General features: G+C 38.0%; 1 protein-coding gene across 2 annotated transcripts in view; it reads left to right on the forward strand.

Moving 5' to 3' along the window:
• Window positions 1–22,362, forward strand: part of fam20b (FAM20B glycosaminoglycan xylosylkinase) — a 43,198-nt gene extending 20,836 nt beyond the window's left edge. For both annotated transcript variants that reach the window (XM_067384775.1, XM_067384776.1), the window contains 4 exons: window positions 7,827–7,998; window positions 14,212–14,403; window positions 17,144–17,203; window positions 20,544–22,362. In XM_067384775.1, coding sequence (XP_067240876.1) covers window positions 7,827–7,998; window positions 14,212–14,403; window positions 17,144–17,203; window positions 20,544–20,775 — 656 coding nt within the window. In that variant the 3' untranslated portion in view covers window positions 20,776–22,362. The remainder of the gene's footprint in view (window positions 1–7,826; window positions 7,999–14,211; window positions 14,404–17,143; window positions 17,204–20,543) is intronic.
• Window positions 22,363–26,584: the final 4,222 nt, after the last annotated feature.

A 26,584-nucleotide genomic window follows, 5' to 3' on the forward strand; every position in this document is an offset into this window, starting at 1 on the left:
ACTGTATGTTTACTGACAAAATCATAAAGAACTGTGAAATCACTATAAAATAGCTGTTCTGTTTTGTCTGAACTTCAGACGGTCGAAGTCTACTGACAGTCTTCACTCCTATTGGCTGTCACTCCTGAAAGTAGCTCTTAATTTGCATAAATTGTAAACATTTCTCCACATTGTCGTATCACTTATGTCCTGCCACAAACTGTCACTCGTTGTCGGAAATTGCCAGCTCTCTGTTGAAATGTATGCTGGTGGTGTGAACAAGGCTTAAAGGGTTAGTTCACCCAAAAATGAAAATTCTGTCGTCATTTACTCACCCTCATGTCATTCCAAGATCATAACATTTTAGTTCATCTTTAGCACACAAATGATATGTTTTAAACAAAATCTGAGAGCTTTCTGTCCCTCTATTGACAGCTACGCAACTGACACTTTGAGGCTTTAAAAAGTTCATAATGAGATTGTGCATTGAGCAGTTTAGTCCAAATTTTCTGAAGACATGAACATTTTATATGCTGAACAGATGTAATTTAGGCTTTTATTCACATATAAACCTTGATCAGCAAACAAACAGATGCTCAACCGAACTTGCTTGATGTGCGAGAACAAACCTCTTGCAGAAGCTCAAATGTGCTGCATAACACATGAGAATGAACCTCACTGGTTCTTGTGGAAGCTCTATTACAGCTGTCGAGATTAGCGATTTGTGAAAAGTGTTGATTATTGCATTATATTTAGATCTATTCCTATCACATAGAAGGTTGCAGTGATGAGCATTGAGCTGATGTCTGTTAATCATGTGAAGGCAGTGATCTCGTCATTGCAATGCAATTTCTGCTATTTCACAGAATGCTTTCACTGTAACTAACGATGCAAACATGATTTAAATACAGCAAGAGATTCTTTTTTTTTTTTGTGTCACTATAATGGGAGTTTTGGCAAGTGTCCAGAAATCAACAGCTTCAGTCATTATAAAGAGAGCATTCTTTGAAGAAAAAATACTAGGATTATTCATTATAAATTGAACTGTCATTACTGGTTTAAAAATTAAATGCGTTACTTACAGTTTGAAGGGTCCTTGCTGATTTCTAGAATAGTTGATTCCTGACCTTTGAGCAAAAGTTTTTGGTCAAAGCCAGTACAGGGTTTTTCCTGCATAGAGAATCACAAGGCGGCCACCTCCATCAAATTTCATTCCAAGTGTTCACAAAACTCAGACAGGCAGTCACATGCTCAGATACCTCTTTATCACAGTTCCGTTGCAGCTTCCCGGCCTGTGTCCATTTTCGAACCGTTTCGCCCATCCCTACAACAGAAAATCAATTTCACTCCGGCACTACAACTTGCTGGCCTTGAATGGAGCCGCTCAGGACATTCTGCGAAAGTACACAAAAGTGATGCATGGATCGCGGTTATATCGGCATCAGATAATCCGGCGGGTTGAGCCGGACAAGTAATACTAAATAACATTCCAAGTAATTGCTGGTGGATGAAATATACACAAGCTTAACAGAAGTTATTCTGATGAGTGTTTTCCAACAATGATGTATTGAAACAGTGACAGTTTTAGTTAGGGCTGGGCGATGTATCGAATGCTTTTGTCACGCGCATTTCGTCAGTAAAGCCGGTTCCCTGATTACCGCTAAATCGCCATCACCTGCTTTCAAATGGAGCGGCATTTAATAGACAGAGCCGTAGATCACTGATAAGCCACGCAATACCGCGTTCATATCGCAGATGTATCGCCTTCGATAATGAACGCGATACTGCGTGGTTTGTCGGTGAACTACAGCTCTGTCTTTTATTTTCTTAAACTTTTATTTTAGATACTTATTTAAAAGCAGCCTACTTAAATGTCACACAAGCCCTATAGAGTCCCCTTTAAAGTTCAGGTAAAAACTTTTTCTTTGTTCAGTTTGCACACTGAACATGGGTTGGAGCTCTTAATTTTGAACTCTCAAAGTGCACCAGATTAATGAATTCATCTTTAAAATGTACATAATTTTCTTCCGGGGGAGCATGCCCCCGAACCCCCCTATAAGGACAGAGTTACAACCACCACAGAAAACACACAATCCTGTGGAAAACACTGTATATATGATAGTGTTCTCAAAATACAAATCTTATTCTCTTAATATTAAAATAACTTAAATTCGTGCTTGTAAAAGGGTTTCGTGATCAGGATTTTACCACCTCCACCTCATTTAGAGCCAGGAAAAACCCTGAGTATCGTATTGTGAATTGTCCTCAAAACAGTCATTGGTAAAATGTACAGTACAAACATATAAGTCAGCACTGACTTTACTGTCCAAGGTTGAGAAAGCACTGCAGCTTGAATAGATTTGCGCACACAAGTAGGTTTTGCTTACTGTTTCTGGGGGATTTTCATTGAAAATAAATCCACTGCTCTCTTGTCTCCTCTGAGGCTGAGACTCTAAATAAGCATGCTTTGCTCGAACTTTTGCCATGGCATTAGAACTGGTACACGGTTGTCACTTGTGAAAACAATGGCGGCGCCATGGGAGGAAACGTGCAAATTAAGCGGCGGTAATATTATAATAAGATCCCCTTCCTACGTCACTAATCTAAGCGGCTCGTTTTTCACATGCTTGAAAAAAAAGGCTTACCAAAACAAAGTTACTGGGTTGTCCTTTGTCGTGGAAATTCTCAATACAAATCTGACTTCACCACTGACAATTTAAACAACTCCTTGTTGTTAATAAAATTCTACAGTATCTCATGGTAATTCCCTGAATTCCTGAATACTTACAATATAATCCAATGCTTCCCTGAAGTATGGTGACGGCGTCCCGTCAAGAAGCTACTATCACTACCTCAATCACACTTGGCTGTTACACTTGTTGTCTTTTGAGCGTAGGATCTTCTATTTAGCTGCGCAGCATATACCTGACACGACTTCCAAGTTGCTCTTTGTAGAAATGAAGTTTTATTTACGGCCGGGAGATCACTGGTCATAACAACGAAGCGAGTCTCAATGAATAGAAAGGTACATACACATTTAAACCTTAGTTGAGTAAAAATCAATGTCACTCTAGTCTTTTCAATTTGATTTGTTCTTGTGATTGGTTTATAATGATCTGAGCTGAGCTAATCAAGTGACTTTAGTAAGCTTACATGATCTTTGATCTGAGCATCCTTAGTCTGCATATTTCTAAAACCAGTACATAAATATTTCCATCACACCTTTTTCACATTTTCTGGTTTGGTAGAGGTACCGATTTTCATGAGATGTCCCCTTTAAATCATTAACCAGATGACTATCAAAATAGAATTTAAACTGGCTAGTTTGCCAAAATGTCTTGTGAATTTGACAAATCATTAGTTTCTTGACCCTAATAAAGATCATTAGTAGGAAGAGTCTTAATGTTACCTGTTATCAGTTAAGACAGTTCACTAACAGGAAGCTGAACGAAGTTGGACATAGTGGTCTATTAGAGGTAAAAATTATATAAATAATGTTCGGTTTCTCGCACAAACCGATAGTTTCGTGTCTTAGGACATTAATGTGTCGTCACGAGCCGCAGGTTTTAATTTTGATTTGTCTAAGCAAGTTTTATTTACTGTTATAGTTGAAGTTCCCATCTACTGCTATTATTTGACTGACAGACGGCAGTGGTTGCAGTTAAAAAAATCATAATTTGCGTTCGACTGAAGAAAAAAAGTCACCTACATCTTTGATGCACTGGGGGTAAGCAGATAAACATCAAATTTTCATTTTTGGGTGAACTATCCCTTTAATCTGCATAAAGTGTAAACATTTCTCCACTTTGTCATATCACTTGTGTAGGGTGACCAGATGAGATTGGCTGAAATTCGGGATGTAATTTCAGCCAATAAGAACATAATGTATTTCAAACCTGAACCAAACATATTTTTATTCAAAGATAAACAGTCTGTCATTAGTCTTTAGTCTGCCACAAAAAAACAAAACAAAAAAAAAACAAAATCATGAACTCAAATGTCATTGTGAAAAAAAAAATAATAATGACTTTTGTAAGTAAAATCAATCCCTTTCTAGCAGAACATGCAACACAACTTCTGGTCCAGGCCCTGGTCATTTCTAGGCTTGATTACTGCAATGCACTTCTGGCTGGATTGCCATCATGCACAATCAAGCCTCTACAAATGATTCACAACGCAGCAGCACGTCTAGTCTTCAACGAGCCCAAAAGAGCCCACGTCACACCTCTCTTCATCTCTCTTCACTGGTTATCACTTGCTGCTTGCATCAAATTCAAGGCGTTGACGCTTGCTTACAGATCTACCACAGGCTCAGCACCCTCCTACTTCCACTCACTCTTACGAGTCTACACTCCTACCAGAAGCCTGTGCTCATTAAAGGAGCGAAGGCTTGTGGTACCATCACAGAGATACACGAAATCACTTTCCAGAACATTCTCATTCACTGTCCCTTGCTGGTGGAATGATCTTCCTGCCTTCATCCGGAATACGGAATCCCTGGCAATATTCAAAAGACAGCTGAAAACCCATCTCTTTCGTGAGCACTTAACCTCATCATGAAAACCATTGACACTTATTCCTATCCTTTCACTTCCTCTAATCCCTCTCTATTGTAGTTTATGATAATCTGAGCACTGCCTATAACTTGCATTATGAGCACTTCTTGTCTATTTGCCTCATGGTGACTCGCTTGTTGTATTCCTCACTTGTAAGTCGCTTTGGATAAAAGCGTCTGCCAAATGAATAAATGTAATGTAAATGTAAATGTAAGTAAGTGCGTAAATCAGACCTTTCTGTATAGCCTAATGCTAATAAGCATAAACGAAAATAACGAAATAATTGTGTAGTGAAGTATTTTTTTGTACACAGTGCCGTGAACAATCAATCACTCCTTTACGCTTGCATCACTGTCCTACTCGCCGCTGCAGCACCTTGCGCTCTCTTCATCAAGGCTTAAAACAAAAAGAGCATGCATATCTAAATTCGCGCCTAGCCACCTACGGTATTTTTTTTAGAACTTAGAAAAAAGATGCTGCAGCCAATGAGCAGGCGGCGGGGGCTGGTTGCAGGACGAACCTCCTCAGACAGTTTTTAATGTTTATCAGACAATAACTTCTCAAGATTTTGCTTTAGTATAATTTTCGGGACAATTAGGGCCAGATTCGGGATTCGGGACAACAGTTTAGATTTCAGGACTGTCCCGAATTTTTCGGGACGTCTGGTCACCCTACTTATGTCCTGCCACAAACTGTCACTCGTCATCGGAAATGGCTAACTCTCTGTTGAAATGTATGCTGGTGGTGTGAACAAGGCTTAAAGGGTTAATTCACCCAAAAATGAAAATTCTGTTGTCATTTACTCACCCTCATGTCATTCCAAACCCATAACACTTTAGTTCAGCTTTAGCACACAAATGAAATATTTTAAACAAAATCTGAGAGCTTTCTGTCCGTCTATTGACAGCTACGCAACTGACACTTTGAGGCTTTAAAAAGTTCATAATGAGTCCAAATTTTCTGAAGACATGAACATTTTATATGCTGAACAGATGTAATTTAGGCTTTTATTCACACATAAACCTTGATCAGCAAACAAACAGATGCTCAACCGAACTCGCTTGATGTGCGAGAACAAACCTCTAGCAGAAGCTCAAATGTGCTGCGTAACACGAGAATGAACCTCACTGGTTTTTGTGGAAGCTCAAATATGCTGCGTAACACACAAGAATGAACCTCATTGGTTCTTGTGGAAGCTCAAATATGCTGCGTAACACACAAGAATGAACCTCATTGGTTCTTGTGGAAGCTCAAATATGCTGCGTAACACAAGAATGAACCTCACTGGTTCTTGTGGAAGCTTAAACGTGCTGCGTAACACAAGAATGAACCTCACTGGTTTTTGTGGAAGCTCAAATATGCTGCGTAACACACAAGAATGAACCTCATTGGTTCTTGTGGAAGCTCAAATATGCTGCGTAACACAAGAATGAACCTCACTGGTTCTTGTGGAAGCTTAAACGTGCTGCGTAACACAAGAATGAACCTCACTGGTTTTTGTGGAAGCTCAAATATGCTGCGTAACACACAAGAATGAACCTCATTGGTTCTTGTGGAAGCTCAAATATGCTGCGTAACACACAAGAATGAACCTCATTGGTTCTTGTGGAAGCTCAAATATGCTGCGTAACACACAAGAATGAACCTCATTGGTTCTTGTGGAAGCTCAAATATGCTGCGTAACACACAAGAATGAACCTCATTGGTTCTTGTGGAAGCTCAAATATGCTGCGTAACACACAAGAATGAACCTCATTGGTTCTTGTGGAAGCTCAAATATGCTGCGTAACACACAAGAATGAACCTCATTGGTTCTTGTGGAAGCTCAAATATGCTGCGTAACACATGAGAATGAACCTCATTGGTTCTTGTGGAAGCTCAAACGTGCTGCGTAACACACAAGAATGAACCTCATTGGTTCTTGTGGAAGCTCAAACGTGCTGCGTAACACACAAGAATGAACCTCATTGGTTCTTGTGGAAGCTCAAACGTGCTGCGTAACACACAAGAAGGAACCTCATTGGTTCTTGTGGAAGCTCAAACGTGCTGCGTAACACACGAGAATGAACCTCATTGGTTCCTGTGGAAGCTCAAACGTGCTGCGTAACACACGAGAATAAACCTCACTGGTTTTTGTGGAAGCTCAAATATGCTGCGTAACACACGAGAATGAACCTCATTGGTTCTTGTGGAAGCTCAAATATGCTGCGTAACACACAAGAATGAACCTCATTGGTTCTTGTGGAAGCTCAAATATGCTGCGTAACACATGAGAATGAACCTCATTGGTTCTTGTGGAAGCTCAAACGTGCTGCGTAACACACAAGAATGAACCTCATTGGTTCTTGTGGAAGCTCAAATATGCTGCGTAACACACAAGAATGAACCTCATTGGTTCTTGTGGAAGCTCAAATATGCTGCGTAACACATGAGAATGAACCTCATTGGTTCTTGTGGAAGCTCAAACGTGCTGCGTAACACACGAGAATGAACCTCATTGGTTCTTGCACATCAAGCAAAGATGCTTGAGCTCCTATCTGCCAAAACTGAATGTTTTTTTGTGAATAAAAGCCTAAATCAAATCTGTTCATCATATAAAGCGATCATGTTTTACATCTATTTATTAAATTTTTTAAGTGTCAAAGTGTCTGTGGAGGGACAGAAATCCCTCAAATTTCATTAAAATATCTCCATTTGTGTTCAGAAGATGAACAAAAGTTTTAACGGGTTTGAAACAACATGAGGGTGAGTAAATGACAGAATTTTCATTTTTGTCTATTTGCCTCATGGCGACTCGCTTGTTGTATTCCTCACTTGTAAGTCGCTTTGGATAAAAGCGTCTGCCAAATGAATAAATGTAATGTAAATGTAAGTAAGTGCGTAAATCAGACCTTTCTGTATAGCCTAATGCTAATAAGCATAAACGAAAATAACGAAATAATTGTGTAGTGAAGTATTTTTTTGTACACAGTGCCGTGAACAATCAATCACTCCTTTACGCGTGCATCACTGTCCTACTCGCCGCTGCAGCACCTTGCGCTCTCTTCATCAAGGCTTAAACCTTTAAGGAAGTACAACCCATTGAATGGACAGTTTCCATTGAATTTCCATTGATAAATGTCACATAATAAAAGGTATATTGGTGAACAGTATTGCTTCAGTCAAGTAGTATATTTGAGTTCCCTGTGGGGAAGATTCATAACCAGCTGTTCTTTCCTTCAAAACAATCCTCTCACGAGCAGCACAGTTCCTTCCATTTTTCATCTTTTTTCATCTTGTCTCTTCTTGTAGGAAATAATACATGTTTCTATGGGAAGTGTTATTACTGTCGTGAGACTGAGCCTGCATGTGCAGAGGGGGATGTGATGGAGGGATCGGTTACCCTGTGGCTCCCTGATGTCTGGCCCTTACAGAAACACAGACACCCGTGGGGTCGGACATATCGAGAGGGTAAACTCGCCAGGTATAGTAATTCTCTTTCAAATCTTTCACTAGTTCTCTCCCTTCACCATCTATTTTTAACATTTGACTCAAATGAGTGTACAGGTGAACACTGATATGTTTATTAGTGGTTCAGCGTAGTTTCAGCCTGAAAGTTTGTGGTGGGGCTGTTTATGAGTATCTAATGGTCAATGGGGACTTTCACTGAGCATTGCTAAACTTGTGGTCTTTGGGTTAGCCAAGGATAGCATGGTCCAGCATGCCATTTTCACACATTCTGGCTGTGGTACAGGAACTGATCAAAATGAAAGAACAGCAAAGAAAAATGAAATTCTCAGTGAAGACTGTAGGGTTTTTAGTTTTACCACCACCTAAGACACATTTCCTGAAATGAGACACACTTTTTTCCTAAACCTACAAACACAAAACCAAAAGCAAACACTGCTTTAAGTTTTGGGTTATAGTTTTGAGCAGGTGATTTTAAATGTAATGCGCAATGAAACTCTTAAAAATAATGGGCGTGTCAGTCCTTATTTTAGGAGTCCTAAATTTTTGCTTTAAGAGTATTTCACAAAGCATTTTAAGGCTAAAACTAGCTCCTAAATCTGTGAAAAGTTAGGAGTAGTCAAGAGGACTCCTAAATCACTAAGAGCAAATCACAAACAGTCCTAATCCACCCAAAGACACTGAACACCATTGAGGGAATAACGATAGAGCCTTGGGTGCTGAACCTTTTCTTCATAAATGCAATGCATTTTGATTTATAGATTTGAATCTACGATGAGACGCCAAAAAAAAAAACCTTTAACAAATAAATAAATATTGTCCGATCACCTGTAGCAATGGTTTTCATGAGTTTGCATTTACAAATGATTGAATAGAGTAAAAAAAAAATATATATATATATATATATATATATATATATATATAATAAGCGTATTTGGCGTGCTGTCCAAGGAATTTAGCCCAAACCCAGAGTTCTCCTTATATCCCCAGCCGAGAGTGAGGAGCAAGTTGACGGAGGGATGCAGAAAACTGTCTAAGTAACTATAGGCGAGTCTGCTCTCGTCTGTAAATACCTCCTCTCGAGCTGATTAGAAAGACTGTTTGAATGTGTTCCTCCCAAACTTTGTTTATAAAACGTAATTTGTCGCTTGAATTCTGCATTCTCTTGAGATGCAGATATCCAAGAGGTGGACAATTAACTCTATACTAGTTTAATTAGTGACATTAGCCTACATTTTAAAACCTTTATGGCAACAATATGGCAACATTTTATTTTGACTATGGCAACATTTTTATTAAAAATGTATTTGAACAATGCAACATTTGTATTTTAAAACCTTTATTTTAATATGGTAACACGACACCTCATTCTACAATATTTCTATGATTAAATCCCTGACTCCTCCCCATCAGCCAATCACTGTGTGTATACTCCATAGCAACGAGGTCAACCCCGTTTTAAGAGAAAACTCTTAGTTAAGAACTTTTACTGCTATTTAGGAGAAAAATGTTTTGTAAATATGGCCCCTGAATATCATGCTTACCTTTCTGGATTTATTTTTATTACCATTATTATTTTGGGATAAATCATGAGGTTACCGCATTGTTCAGGGGTCTCATTTATGAAACTTTCTGTAAATTTCATCTTAAACATGTACGTACACAAGTGGCGAGGCTACAGAAGGGCCAAGGCGGCACTGGCCCACCCAGATTGATGGCTGGCCCACCCAATCAAAGGTGCCAGAATATTTCGTTTTATTTCCAGACACTACTTTGGTCTGGAAATAGTCATATCTGTTGTGAATGCCTATATATAATTTGAAAAATGTATTATTAAAAATACATATGTTTTTATTTTGCGTCTGTAAACTCAGCTTTCCAGAGTCACAACAGCAGCTGTTTCTATGCAGCGTCTGAATGAGTCGCAGCGCGCAAGCCTTTCAAAGATACTCATTTGCCCCCTGAGCGCGCAAGACGTTCAAAAATACTCCTTTGCCCGAGCGTGGAAAGACGCGTTCGTTGCATGCACGCGCACCATCCATGGCCATAAAAATCCGGCTGAGCAGAGAGTCAAAGCTAGTCCACAGTCTAGTAAACTTTTCTTGCTTGCGCCGACTGAAAACACATGAGAAACATCATGAGACAATACTGAACACTGAATGGTCCATGCAGGATTTGGATAAAACAGTTAATCGATTTGATGCCGTGCCCAAACGCCATTTATCCCTTTACAGTGGCATATAGCGGACGGGCATGCAGGGCTATTAAATTATTTTTCTTATTATAATGCTTCTTTTATTATTAAATTAATATTGCAATTCATTTGCCCTGCGATATCATAAAGCATCACAGCATAAATGGCGAGGACAATAAAATATGAGTTAGATAGCTTACTCCTCATTTAAAGAACAACTTGTTTAACATGAAATACATCTCGATTCACAAAAATACTATTTTTTTTCTCACTATGGGCCACAAAAGAAATATCAAGAAAATAAATTAGATTAATCTCTCATTGTCTCTGAGAGAATATGCGCCGTTATTTCAGCGTCGGATGCCAAAAGCTTAGTCAGTTTTTACTTTCAGTTTCTGTAGTGAATAATTGACTGGAGTTTGAGACTTCTTCACTTGCATAATTCTCATGCAAAGTTTGCACATTGATTGTGTGAGATCCACTAGCTCGCCTTCATGGTTTAAAATAGAAATATTTTCAATATTGCGACGTGGTATTTTCCTTTATGGCCAGTTGCTCGCAAAATGGACACTGATTCACATATCGGCCACATTTCCCGTGATAATAAAATGAAGTAAATTGTTAAATAAATGAGTAAATAAACAACAAGCAAACCTTTTTGCTTAATTTCTGCGAATAATTTGTTTTTTTTTCGTTTTGATCTTGAACCAATGTCTTGTTCCGACGTGAGCCAACCCGGCAGTCTGCTTTTGTTGCCACTAGTTCGTCGGTGTCGGCTTGGTGTGTTCCAGACTTAAAGTCTGAAATTAGAATGACTGATCATTTGCGCATACGCAATGCATATGATGCGCTCACTCAAACCAGTACAGAGACCCGCACATGACATGCAGGAAAAAAGTAAATAGTCCACTTACACAGATACAGGACGCATTAACTCTAAAGAGAGCGTGAAAAAGACTGAGAACAAATGAATGGGAACGAACGCTGCATCATAACTGACAAATAACAATTTTAACGGTGCATTAAAAACATGATGCTGAGTGATTAACTCCAGTCGAACAATCACAACGAAAATAGTCTGCGCGCTTATTATATCTACAGTAAACCACAGGCAGTGACGGGCTTTGAGGTGTGTTTCATCCAGTGAGTCTTCAGCAATTTCAATCAAATAAACACCTTTCAATTTCTTCTTAAGTAAAAATTAAGATGGTCTTAAGGAAATATTTCAGAACTGTTTACATTTTTTTAAGAATTGCACTTTGGAACATTCTTAAGAACTTCTTAGAATTTATCTTAAGAATTTTCTTAACTGCTTTCTTAAAAAGAGAATCCAGCCCCTGGTCTCCAGAATGTTTCCAGTCTCATTTCCTCCTGTCTCTCCATGGCAGGCTCTAATTAAATTTTAAATAGAGATGCACCAGTCAACTGTTTTTGTTTTTGTTTTCTTTGGACTTGCACACAAACTGCATTGCAGTAATTTCCCAAAATGTCATCTGTGTGGAAAATATTGCAAATTCTGTAAACAGGACATTAACAGACCAGAGGTGGGACACTCTGAATACAGATGTAAAGAGAAGAGCACAAACACTGTACCAGGCACAGCAAGCTCACTGTTTGTGATGCTTGAAATATTGGAAGAAAAATATAAATATTGAATTGAGGGTGGGAGTTTATATGAATGCATCTGTGAAGGGAACTGAGTGACTTCAGAAAAGTATTGATGCCATTTTCTGGTCGATAGTGTTTTGGTGCATGTTCATCTTGGACCCATGATTGAAGAGCTCTTGGAAAACATTGAGGGCATTTCCTCTGTTTGCTGCTACTAGATGCTACAGATCAGTATAAAATGCACGAAACCCTTTTACATATAATTAACCTTATCTCTATCTTTGACACTTTACTGGAAACTTTTGGTTTTAGTAGCCATTTAATGAAACATGAGTCTGGTTTGGCTATTACTAATCAGTTCATATTGTGACTACTATTTAAACAGCAAAAAACACATAAATTATTTTGGTCTGTAATTCTCTGAAACCTGAAAAAAAGGGAGGGGAGTGGGTACTGAGATGCATTATGGTTTTCCGTTTGTACAAAATATGTCCTTGTTCATATGTTCAGGTTTACCTAAAACTTGGAAATTTAATGTAGTATTTTTGCACTTCTTGTTCAATCATCCCAAACTCACTGTTTTTTTTGTTTTTTTGGGGGGTTTTTGGTTGAATACCTGAAATAAGGTCTGTGGTGAACACAAGCTCAAGATATTTTCATATTTTATTCTATGACATAAATACATCAGGAACACCACATTCATTATTATTTTTAATTTTGTGTTCTAGATTTTTATGTGTTTTGTTTTGAAAAGGGATGTTGCTAACAAGTAGGGATGTCATGGTGGGGTAGGGATGTCAAATATGGATGTCACTGCAAATCTTGTTGCTCACCAAATCCTCCGCCATCATCCCGTCAGTCATTTCTCCTTATTCTCGTCACATGATAAGTGAAATCTGACTCCTGCTGCACTGTGCTGCGACTCTGCAGCTCGTGCTGTATATGAAGCAGAAGACACACTTTCAGTAGCATCCGATGTCCAACTAAAATGGTTTTTATTTTTATAAAAAAACAAAAGGACAGGATGGCCGCAGTGGGCAAGTAATCAGTGTATGGCCAAACACTGTGTAACACCAGTAACACTGACGATAAGCAAGCCTGCTAACAAGTGGCTTGTCATCTATTTAATAGTCCGTTTCTTGAGTTCTGTTTGTACCTTGTGCTCGTGCAAATTATTCTAACTTAAAGGGATAGTTCACCCAAAAATGAAAACTCTGTCATCATTTCCTCACCTTTAGTTTGTTCCAAACCTGTATAAATTTCTTTGTTCTGTTGAACACAAAGGAATATATTTTGAAGAATGTGAGAAACTGAACAGTTTTGGGGAACCATTGACTTCCATAGTATTTGTTTTATTTTATTTTTTTCCTACTATGGAAGTCAATGGTGCCCCAAAGTGGCCTGGTTACAAATTTTCTTCAAAATATCTTCCTTTGTGTTCAGTAGAACAAAGAAATGTATATAGATTTGGAACAACTTGAGGGTGAGTAAATGATGACAGAATTTTCATTTTTGGGTGAACTATCCCCTTAAACTTTACGAGTACATATTAATTATTGAACGAGTTGTTGGAAGCCTAATGGTGAAGTCTTGAGAAATTTTTGTAAATTTTTGAAGAATATCTTGATGAACAAAATGTGTAAGAAACCAACTTTTGTTGGTCACAGTCAGAGCTTATTTTCTACAGTAATACAAAAAATCCTATTGGCTTTTTGTTCTGGGAACCAGGGCAATGCTACCTGGCCTACAAAAAAATGTCATCTCTGCAGCACTCTATTTAAGGAAGAGAAGTGTCATTTTGCAGATTTTCTGTGTTATCCTCCTCCTTTCCTCATCTGTGTACTCCAAGTTGCTCTAAATTGAGCATTTTTTAATTTAAAGAACAACAGGGTTGCATCACAAATCACATCAGATAATTAGATTTCACTTGGGTGGCCCCCTAAAAATCCCTATTGATGTAGCGGTGTGGGAAATTTTGCTCATACATTTGGGTCTTACTGTGTAAATGGTAAGAAAATCAGATTTTCAAAAAGGAAAATCAGTCCTTTTTTCCCAAATGCTGTCTTTCTGTTTCCTTTTCACATAAACCGCAATTAATCTTTATCTGTATGTTTATTAAATGTCCTGACTCGGTGTAGACATTGACAGAGCGCTGTGCTCTTGAACATCCCATCAGCCCCCTGCAGAGCGCAGTGGTCATTGTTCTGTTTCTGAGCCGTTGCCAGGTGACCTGATGGGTTTTCAGAGCCCATAAACCTGCGCTGAGCATCAGACACCTGGAACACAGTGAGAATGAGATTTCTCCCAGACTTTAAAGAGAAATTCACATTTATCCAGAGCTGATGGAGTGAATTGATGAACACTGTTCAAGAGGATGTGTCTGTTTTTATTGATTGTGTCGATCAATGGCTGTGTTGTGTGTGTTAGGTGGGAGTATGATGAGAGCTACTGCGAGGCCGTGAAGAAAATGCCCCCTTATGATGCCGGTCCAAGGCTCCTGGATGTTATCGACACAGCCATTTTTGATTACCTTATCGGCAATGCTGACCGCCATCACTATGAGAGTTTCCAAGATGATGGAGGAGCCAGTATGCTCATCCTTCTGGACAATGCCAAAAGGTAGAAAAAAAAGAAAAAACTGATGAAAAATATAGAGATCTAGTCACCTACAAACAAGTTGATAGACCCAAGTAATTATAGAAATGTTTGTTATATATACAGTTGCACGAAACGGTATATGAACCACTTGCAGAATATGTGAAAATGTGAATAATTTTAACACATTTTTATTTAGTACTGTCCTGAGTTATTTTACATTAAAGATGTTTACATATAATTCACAAGTCAAAAAATAGCTACATTTCTTAAAATAATCCCATTCAAAAGTTAGTGAACCATTGGTTCTTAATACTGTGTGGTTATCTGGATGATCCACAACCGTTTTGTTTTGTTTCCGTCCACCTGAGCTCTGTTCTTCAGAAAATCTCAAGCAATGTTCCCTCTAATTTATAATAATATAATATAAGCAGTTACAATGATGGTTTGGAACAACCATAATGTGTTTTGTACAGTCAATTATTAACAAAAAACAGTATTAAACCATCAAAATTACATGTTTATTGCTTAAGAATTTCCTAGATTTTATATACCAGGTGGTTTCAAGATTTTTTTGTGGCAAGGAGCCCTAAACAATCCCCTTGTGAGATCAATTTTTTATTAGGCTTTCATTATAATATAATAAAATATAATATAATATTTAAGTATTTAAATGGATATACAGTATTATATCAGTTTAAATGCTTCCATTTGTTTTAATATATTATAAAGTGAAAACAAACTGAAGCATTTAAACTGATAGCTAAATATTTTTATGAAAAGTGAACGTTAACTCGTTTATAGTTACCTAAACATCCCTGAAACCCACACCACCACCACACACAAAAATCTATTTAAACTGAGGTATATCACTGATGTATTTTGAGTTTTTAAGCTACACCTGTGGTGGGAGTGTAATTGTAAATGTCTCAGAGTTTTGTTAGCATTCTGTGCCCATCATCCATTATTTCCACCACTTTTCATTAAAACATGGCGTTTTATTTCACATTTCTTTTCGTTTCGCGTTGCCTCTCGTATTGAGGTATTTAGTCCACAGACCACAAACATTACAGTATTCTTACCGCGACTGATTTGGCTCAGGACCAACCAGCTCACACGCGCTCAATCGTTCTCTTTCTATCAAACCTGTAAACCGCATTCACCGGTTCCAACTCTATAGCGACAATAACTCTATAGCGGTTGTCCAGAGCACTGCAATTGTTTCTCATTTAAACTACTACAATCAAATGGATTTCCCCACACATGATCTTCATGTCTGTTCTCTGCGCGGCAATTATTTTTTTCTGCACAGCCGCGGCTTCAGAAGTGCGCGGCCGCACACGCGCGCAGCTTAGACGGAACACTGGACTCAAGCACAACTATTAAAAAAGGTTCAAACATTCACTGATGCTCCAGAAGGAAACACGATGCATTTAGAGACGGGGAGTGAAAACTTTTTGAATTTGAAGATCAAGGTAAATTGTACTTAATTTGTCTTCCGGGAAACATGCAAGTATCTTCTGTTACTTCCGAAGGGCAGTACTAAAAGAAAAACAATGATATTTAAAACAAAAGTTTTCACCCCCTGTGTTTTAATGCATCGTGTTTCCTTCTGGAGCATCAGTGAATGTTTGAACCTTTTTTAATGTGTTTGAGTCACTCAATTGTCCTCAGTGTAAAAGGATGGATCTTAAGATCATACAGTCACTGCTGGAAAGGGTTCAAATATGTAAAAAAAATCCTGGAAAACTGAAGAATCTGCAGGATCTGGAGGATTGTTCTGAAGAACATAGCTCAGTTTAACTGCTCAGGACAAACAAGAGACTCATGAACAACCATCACAAAACACAAAAACCGTCGTGGATCATCAGGTTACCACACACAGTATTGAGAATCAATGGTTCACAAACTTATGAATGGGGTTATTTTAATAAATTCAGCAATTTTTTTGTCTTGTGGACTATATGTAAACATCTTTTATGTAAAATATCTTACTCAGGACAGTACTAAGTAAAAAATAACATGCATTCTGTATGATCTTTCTTATTTTGTTAAAATTATTCACATTTTCACAGATTCTGCAAGTGGTTCATTATTTATTTATATATATATATATATATATATATTATCAATATATCAATATCAAAACTGACATTCACTGACGTGCTTCACTCGGCAGTGCTATAACCGGCAGTGCATATACTGTACTGTCAACCTTTCAACCCGGCAAAATAAAAGCTTGTTGATTTTAGGTTTGAAAATGTTGAAAATTCATTAAAATTTCTATTTTTTATTTTTTTATTTTTTTTAAAGTAAACAAGAAAAAGAAATGAACAGCATTGAATTTTTTTTTAAGTGTACTATAAAATAATTGTATTTTTATTTAATAATCTTTTTTTTTTAATTTTAAAATATAATTGTATTATCACACTTTATTTTATTAAAAAAGCTAACTAAATAAAGTGCAATAGTTAATTTTTTTTTTTTTATAGTTATATTTAATGGGTCACACTTTGTTCAGTGTGAGCACCAAAACGAATCTCCAGGTGCTCTCATGAGAACCAGTATGAAAAACGTATGTGCACCCCTGTATATATGTTAATAAAATGTACAATCTACAACAGACATCAGTCTGTTACACTGGTATCACACCTGAAAACGTTTGAGAAGCAGTGATCTAGAGAAAGCGTTTTGTTTTGTTTTCTGGACATGATAGTTTAAAATTGTAAATTATTACAATTTGTAAAATTGTTTTCTCCTGTAGTTTTGGGAATCCCGCTCTGGATGAGAGGAGTATTCTCGCCCCTCTTTATCAGTGCTGCATGTGAGTACTCACACAAACACAGTGATCACTTTTCTCTGATTGTATGTCTATCTGATCATATATGTATCTGAAACGACCAGGTGTAAATGCCCTGTAATGACACGTAGTAGCCTAACATGACGGCGCTACTGCACGCGTCGCCACAGTTGAGTAGCTGTGTGTCTTGAGCAAGCCAACACACAAACTGCCGCAAATGAAACTGAAAGCAAGTCGCAGATGCTCAAAACTCTTCATTAAAATGCAGTGTGACTAAATGATGCAGATTCTGCTCTTTGTCCAATTGCATTCTTTGATCTTGAAGTTAGCTGATGATAAATAAAATGCAGCACACATCTGTTGCTTTTCATTGACGTCATATTAAATATTAAACATATTAAATTTGCATATAGTTCAGGCATTGAATATCATATATATATATATATATATATATATATATATATATATATATATATATATATATATATATATATATATATATATATATATATATATATATATAACCTTATTGATAATGAATACTGTATACTGGTGAGATGAGCATATGAATGCTCATAATGCCCAGATTATGAATGCCACGTGTTAAATAGTTAAGTGTTTTCGTATTGTGTGTTATGTTTATATTCTGGGTTCAGCTGCTTGCCTGTACATAGTATGCATCATCATTGTGGTATATCTTATTTCATTAGTACTTAATACAAACCTGGTAAAAATCACTGGCATGCAATTGAGAAAAGCCTTGTTCTGCCCTCCAGGTGGGCATTCTTATAAGGGTGTGACGACATGTGAAAACTAATGAATTGATTGGATGGTTGTGGTTTGCTATTGGTGGATCTTGTGTGAGTGACAGGTTATCCCGCCCTAGCACCAGTAAACACGTCATCATAGAAGAGATGTCGCTGGGAGGGGAAGTTATTTTTATTAAAGATTGCAAGGGCCATTGAATTATAAAATAATAATAATAATGTTGATGTGCACGGATAAATCATTTATAAAAAATACTGCAGTATTCCATAAAAGAATAAAAAGTGTCAGTATTGATTTCTGGGTGACTTTAAATTCCTCTTATAAAACCACTTTTGGTTTCTAAAAATGACAGGCCTCAGACAGTCCCTAACCTCGTTCTTCATTTGTCGGCTGTGGTGAGGAATACTTCCCGGTCTGTGTTTTAAATATAAACAGAGGTCTAACCACTAACATGTTGATGACCTTCAATTACATACAACAAGCTTCAAGAGTCTGATTTTGAGAGTTTTTGTGTTAACGTGTATGAGTCAAGGTTTCATCTGGAACGTGATTATGTGGGTAGTTCAGACGGTTGTTTTTTTTTGTTTGTTTTTTTTTTGGCTTAAAATGTATACGAATAATACCATCATTTGTGTGGAATTGGGAAGAAAAGTGACTTTTCTGTTTTTCTGTTTTTTTTAGTCCAATTTAATTTTTGTTTCCATTTGATATTCATGCTGTATTTAATATCAACATTTTACTTAATACCAGCCACATCTAAGTGATTTGAAACATTTTAACATTGCTTCAAAATATATACACTGCTGTTCAAAGGTTTGGGGTCAGAAACTGGAAAACTTTTATTCAGCAAGGACACATCAAAAGTGACAGTAAAGACGTTTAATGTTAGAAAGAAATTTTATTTTTAATAAATGCTGTTCTTTATTGAACTTTCTACTAATCAAAGAATCCTGAGAAATGTATATTAAGAACAACCGTTTTCAACATTGATAATAATAAGAATTTTCTGTGCACCAAATCAGCATATGCTGAATTTCATTAGTTTATTTCTTTGCCATCACAGAAATAAATTATATTTTCAAATATATTAAAATAGAAATCCATTGTCAAATTGTATTTTACACTGTTTTACTATAGCTTTCGTGAGCACTTTGTGACTTCTTTCAAAAGCATTAAAAAAAATGTCTTAATGTCTTTAAAACCCCAAACTTTTAATTTAGCATTCTTTGGAATAAGGCATTCTTGCAGATATTCCATACTTCAATTATCCTCCTGGATGCCTTATTGCTCCACATACTCATGATCTCCTTAATGAGATAATAGCCGTGTTTCCATTACAGAATTGTGCCAAACTTTTGCGATATTTTCTAAATATTGATAAAAACTATTGCGAAATGACGTTGTTTCATTTAACTGATTGTTATGCGAATAAAACGTGTTTCTTTTCCTCTTGCAATAAGTCATTCCAAAAATCATGGCAACGGATGTTGGTAGGTTTACGCATGTACCAGCCACTGCACTAGCCATTATATTTAATCAAAGCAGACGTAGGCATGTTATCCAAGCATTTATGGTAGGGCTGGGCGATATATTGCATGCAATTGTAATGCGCATTTCGTCAGTAAAGCCGGTTCCCTGATTAACGCTAGATCGCCATCACCTGCTTTCAAATGGAGCTGCATTTAATAGACAGAGCCGTAGATCACTGATAAGCCACGCAATATCGCGTTCAATATCGCAGATGAATCGCCTTCGATAATGAACGCGATATTGCGTAGCTTATCAGTGAACTACGGCTCTGTCTATTAAATGCAGCTCCATTTGAAAGCAGGTGATGGCGATCTAGCGGCAATCAGGGAACCGGCTTTACTGACGAAATGCGCATGACAATCTCATGCGATATATCGGCCAGCCCTAATTTATGGCAAAGAAAGCCCCTTATATTTGGGAGTGGCCATGTATGAGGTGTTTCTGGGTGTTTCTCCCTCCTATCTGCTTCGAGGTCTTGATAAATTCAAATTGTGGCATTTCTTTCTTTAGGATCCAGTATTCCCATAATACTTTTGTCTTTTATGAATTTAATGAAGAACTCTCATCATCTGTCAAAACATACTGTGCCCTCTTTAAAGAATGATCGAAATTTACATACATCAGGTGACCTGTAAATGTGAAAAATGTTTCCATTGCAGTTTTGCAAAATATTCCTTTTTCGAATTGCCTGAAAAACCACTTCAAGTGAGCGTAAAAACTTCTTTGCAAGTTTCTGAGAAATTGACATGTTTCCATTGGGCGTATTTTCAAATCGCAATTTCAGTTTGCGCAATTTAAAGGGTAATAGTAACGTGGCTATTGATTGACTAATAGATGAAAAGCCTTATGCTGCTTTAACTGTACATGTGCATTACACATATAAACATTCATCAACATAAATGCTGCTGCCACTGACACCGATTTTGAAGCAACAAATCAAATGGAAATCATTCATTTTCAGTAAGAGATGTCAAGAGCAACAGTGTCAATTAGTTGCATCTTGTCATTTTATTTTTTTCAAGGATTTGATAGGTTATTTCTGTCTCTTTCTGATTGTATCCAAAAGGGTCCGCGTCTCCACCTGGAATAGGCTAAACCTGCTGAAAGGTGGAGTGTTGAGTTCAGCTATGCGACAGGCCACGGCCCACGATCCCGCCTTTCCAGTGCTGACGGAGCCGCATCTCACCGCGCTCGACCGCCGTCTGAACGGAGTGTTGGCCACCGTGCGGCAATGCATGGAGACGCAGGGCGCGGACAACACACTGATCGAGGACCGCATGAACCTGCCTCATCCTTAAACACACTGGAGAAACAAGGGAAGTGATAATGTGTTTGACTCTTGATGCACAGGCTCCTTTTGCCTTCCTGCTACGGAGCCGGAGACCCGAAGGCCATAAGAAGCCTTAGGAGCCAACTTGGAGGAGTTTGATTCACTGGATTCATTCAAGACAGACCACAGATGCCAAGATACCATTTTCTCTTGCTCTCTGGAAGAAGTGAAGAGGCCTTGACACCATGTAGGTGGAATATACTACACCTGTTTCCTGTTACTGTTCCTTTTTTTTTAATTTTGGCCATCCAAGTCCATTTGCAAGAGGATGGATTAACGATTTTTCAGTCAGTCTTTCGCAGATATGGAACTTGGAATGAGATATTTGGCCTAATTAAACTCCGGAAGCTGGAAAGTGACCATGACAGATCCAGAAGACTATTAACAGACTTTTTGATGATCTCTTTACCCAGATTGTAAATACAGAATAAGCTTTTGAGTAATGCGGAGTAATAATATTATTGATCTAAAGTTAAATCAAGTTATGATAGATTCAGGATGAATACAGTGTGTTGTACAGAGCTGGGCGGCTGTTGCTACTGATGCTCAGAAAAGATGATGAAGAGAACAGCATTGTGATATTGCTGTGAGACATTTTCAACATTAAAAATTAATATTTAAACGTACAAAAGTTTGTGTGTATGAACTAACTGACCTAGTCCAGCTCCACCTCTGAAGACCTAACCTAATTAGAGGAGTGTTCCACTTGACATCAAAGTACCGCAAGAGCGATTAGAGAGCAGACGGCTCCATATGCTTTTGAAATGCTCTCACGGTACTTTAATGTCATAAACCAGTAGGTCTGCACAGCACTGCTTCAAGTTGAACGCACCTTAGGCTTAGGGATAGGGTAGGGTAGATGTGGCTGGACCTTCGGAGTAGAGTTTGCATCTTCTCTCCATGTTGACTTGAGTTGAGTTTCCTCCAGGTGCTTCTGTTTCCCGCAGAATCTCAAAGACATGTAGATGTAGGGTTATTTCAGTTTTAGCTTCCAATGAATAAGGAAAGACAATTATGGAGATTATTGTGCTTCGTTCAGTTAGGCTTTCTGTGTGTGCACTACCAGATGTATTATAGAAGTAGTGAAACACAGACAAGAAAAGCCCACTTTGGGTTTTGTGTTGCATCTATGGTCATAAACACAACTTTCGAAATGAGTATACATAAACACAGTTTGTTATGTCTTGAGTGAATGTAAACATGTCAGTATCCACCTTTTTCCTAACGATCTTACTGCGTTTTAGATTGTGGGAGTGCCAAGTAATGTTTTTATTTCTCTAAGTGATGTTGTTTAGTGCTGTGCATGTTTTGTTTTTTCCTTGTTTCCTTCTCCCGCCTGTCTCTTCTAATAACGCACAGGTGCCGCCAGTTATTGTCGTCAGAAGCGGATTGGCGATGGTGTTCCTGCAGAGCTTATTTAAAATCCGTCTGGATGTTCAATCCTCAAGTTCTAATCTCCCAGCTTAAATATTCAGTTGTTTTTTCTGATAATTTTCTATGTGTAAACCTAGTTTTTTGCCCAGAGACCCATATACGGAGGAGGATGCCTGTTTGTTTTTTCCCCTCTTTTTCTCCTGTTTTGTGTTTTGCCAGGGAGGTAAGGTTATGTAGATTATTTTTGATCCTGTTTCTTTTCAAGGTAAAGAGGTTAAAATTTTTAACTGGCTGTTTTGGCTTTTGGTTCCCAAAGCTTTTTGTTGATCTCCTAATTACGTTGTCTACATAAAACATATTTTTTATTGTATTTCCTGTCCTGAGGATTTCTTTCGTGTTTAGTTAAGTTCAGAGTGGGAGATGAGACTCTTAGTACCTCTGTTTAGCTTGAGGTGCTCTATTTTTAAACCCGTGTTTTTCTTTTATTTATTTTTTGCGGCTCTTACAGGAAACTGTGGTGGAGCAGTTTTGTCAGAGCTCATAACAGGGAGGCACTTCCGGTCTGGGAAAGTTCAGTAACACTTTATTTTCGAGTCTTTTAACTAGTAGCTTTTTAGCATGCATATTACTAGATTATTGGCTGTTTATAAGTATTTATTAAGCACATATTAATGCCTTATTCTGCGTGACCTTATTCTACATTCTTAATCCTACCCAATACCTAAAGTTAACAACTAACTTACTAACTACTAATAAACAGTAAATTAGGAGTTTATTGAGGGAAAAGTCATAGTTAATAGTGAATATGTGTTCCCTATACTAAACTATCATTATAATTAGGAAGTAGCCTAATTTTTATCATGGAAGTGGATGTTCAGGCATTTCTTGGTAATCCGACTGTTGAGCAGCTGGATAAATTTAGGAAGATTTATTGCACGTTGCGGACACTTTCAAAATTTCAGTTGTGTCATCTGCACCAACACAAATGATTAAATCTGACCTTACTAAAATGATTGCTCTTGGCATTTTGCCAGAGTAACCTCTGGTTGAAAGTGAAGCAGAGAAAAGAGTGGAGAACCGAGTGAAAATTTAAACTCTGAACGTAAACCTGACCCAATGATTGCGTTGAAGTTGAAAGTTAAAAAGTTAAACGGCAGAAACATAAAAATCGTTCACTGCATTTAAGGGATGTTAACTGCATTTGAACTTCTCCGCGTTAGTAATCATGAAGCGTGAGAGTAAGATGCTCAAACCTCTCAGGCTATAGGTGCTGCTAACTCTGAGCAATTTGATATAAACCGATATGTTCATCTCATTCCGACCTTCGGGGAAAAAGAAGTTGACACTTATTTCACAGCTTTTGAATGTGTTGCTCGGAAATCAAACTGGCCGAGGGATACGAAGGTTCTGATGTTGCAGAGTAATCTTATCGGTAAGGCTCAGGAGGTTTGCGTCTCTGAAGCTGAAGATCTTGTAAAAACTGCAGTACTCGGGGCTTATGAACTTGTACCTGAGGCGTATAGACAGAGGTTTGGGGTTATAATAAATCTGATAAACACACTTAACTGGAATTTGCCTGAGATCAGAGAACAATATTAGAGAAATTGTGCGCTGCGTCAAAACTCACTACTTTTGAAGGATTTCAGGAGTTGATATTCCTTGAAGATTTTAAAAGCTGTCTTTCTGAAAGCTTAGTGGTGCATCTTAATTAGCAGAAGATTGCATCCTTAGCGGAGGTGGCCATTCTGGCTGATGAATATGTGTTAACTTATAAGAATACTTTCGGAAAACGTCAACATCAAAGTGTAAAAATGGTGCCAAACATAAATCTTGTTCACAAACACTCAAAAATTAGAGACACGGTCAAAAACTTCTCAAAAAAGCGTTACTGAGAAGATGCATTCTTGCTTCTATTGCCTTGAACCTGACCATTTTATAGCTGGTTGCAAAGCCTGGAAAACAGAAGAATGCTAGAATAATGAAAGTAGCACATGTCGTAGTTGCCTCGAAGGAAACAAAGTTAGCAGTTATCTTTGGTAATGATCTTGCAGTACGTTTTTCATTTCCCAACAGTGACTAAGCACCCTGTGTGTGATTCGACTACATCTCTGCAGTATCCTAACGGGTTTCCAGTCTGTGCCGTTGTGCGCTCGCAAACGTGTAAATTCGAGGAGGTAGTAAACCTCTCTGAATCATGCTTCTGGGATGAAGACATTTTAATGTGCAAGTGGGATTCGGCAGCGAATGAGAAGGCTAACTTGGCCCCTAGGTACCATATCGTATTGCACTCTTCATTTCGAGCAGCAGAAATGAGTTCATGATCACATAATGGCCGGTCATTTGGGAGAGAATAAAACATTCCTGCGCATATCTCAGTATTTTTACTGGCCTGGTTTACAATCTAGTGTAGTAGAATGTCAGCTTGCAGGTAAACCTAACCAATACATTCGTCCGGCTCCCTTACACCCTATACAGTTATTAATTAGATTAATTTTGGATTGCATGGGCCCGTTGCCCATATCACTAGCAGGGCATCAGTACATTCTTTCACTGACGTGTAAGTGTATGTCTCTCTAATTAGAGAGTTTCCTAGTATTTTCTCTGACGTTATTTCATGATATTGATGTGGGTGACACGAGTCTAATTAAACAACAATCCTTATTGAGTGAACCCCGTTAAACGAGAGATCATGAAATCTGAAGTTAAGTATTTTACATAATGGTTGGCTGTGTCAAGTCAAAGTGCTTAGAGTTCGACCTGCTTGTTAGTACCGAAGTCTGATGGGCCATTCCGTTTTTGTACAGACTACAGAAAAATCGATGCAGTAACAAAGCCTGACTCGTTTCCACTTCCAAGAATCAATGATTGCATCAATAAGGTTGGGCCAGCAAAATTTGTAACAAAACTTGACCTTTTGAAGGGGTATTGGTAGGTGCTGTTAACTCCGCGAGCTGTCGAAATATCTGCCTTTGTGACTCCAGACTTTTTCGGTCAACACTTGGTCATGGCGTTCGGAATGCGGAATGCCCCAACTACCTTCCAGTGCCTAATGCATCTGGTGTTGCAGGACTTATCTGACAGTGAAGCGTTCTTGTGTGATTGTCATGTATTCTTCTACGTGTGAGGAGGACATGGATTTGTTAAGGGCATTTTCACTCTGTGTTGACTGTGAATCTGGCAAATTGCAAATTCGTTAAAGCCACAATTACTTACCTTAAAAAGTAAGTAGGTCAAGGACAAGTGAAACCTGTGAATGCAAAGATCATTGCTGTGATAGTTTCCACAACCCTCTAACCGTTGAGAACCACGCCGTATCTTGGGAATGACGGGTTATTATCGGGGAGTCTGTCATAAATTTGCCACATTAGTCACACCACTGACAGACCTCCTAAAAGCATCCCAAAATTTGTCTGGACACCAGAATGCCAACTTGCTTTTAGACTAGATAAAGATATCTTATGTAAAGCCCCAATTTTAACGGCACTATTTTTTTTTTCACAGGTATCAAGTCGATGCAAGAGGAGTTGTTGCGTACTGTTACATAAATCAGATACAAATGTGGAACTACCTGTTGGTTACTTTTCAGAAAAGTTCAATGGTAGTCAACAGATACAATTGAAAAAGAAGTCTTAGCTTTGTTAATGGCTTTGAGCCACATTAAGATTTAATTACGCGGTAGAACATTGCATATACTGATCATAATTAGTGTTCCTGTTCCACATACACAGTCTAAACCAACGGTTGATGCGTTGGTTCCTTTATTATACAGGAATTTAATCTAAAGTTTGTTCATAAACACGTCTCAGAGATGTATGCGCTGTCTTTTGGTGGTGAAAGATGTTACGTAATATTGAACTGTATATCATGTTTAGTGCTGTGCACGTTTTGTTGTTTCCTTCTCCAATCTGTCTCTTCTAATAATGCACAGGTGCAGCCAGTTACGGTCATAAGAAGTGGATTGGTGATGGTTCTTCTGCAGAGCGTATTTAAAAGCCATCTGGACGTTCTCATCTCCCAACTCGAATGATCAGTTGTTTTTGTGTTGCCGATCATTTCTTGTGTGTAAACCTTGACTATTTCCAGTGCTTGAAATGCGCCGGTATGGACCGGTACACAATACCACCACTTCTCTATATTAATCAGAAGCGTACTATAAAAGCGTTACTAAACGGATCAATTGCCTGTGCAATATATTGACTGAAGCTGAGTTGTTTAATTGTGCTTGAGGGGTGTGCAAATCACCGTAGGTGCGTTCACCAGAGTGCTCCAACAGTGAGATAAGATTAGCATGAGCCGTTTCTATCGCGGCGCTGATGATAAAATGTGCAACCCATTTGAATTCTATTAAGAATGTAGTAAAATGCTATGGAGAAAGTCGGAACATGATCTAAAACTGCCACTGA

Source organism: Chanodichthys erythropterus, chromosome 4, assembly GCF_024489055.1.
Source record: "Chanodichthys erythropterus isolate Z2021 chromosome 4, ASM2448905v1, whole genome shotgun sequence".
Classification (NCBI taxonomy): domain Eukaryota; kingdom Metazoa; phylum Chordata; class Actinopteri; order Cypriniformes; family Xenocyprididae; genus Chanodichthys; species Chanodichthys erythropterus.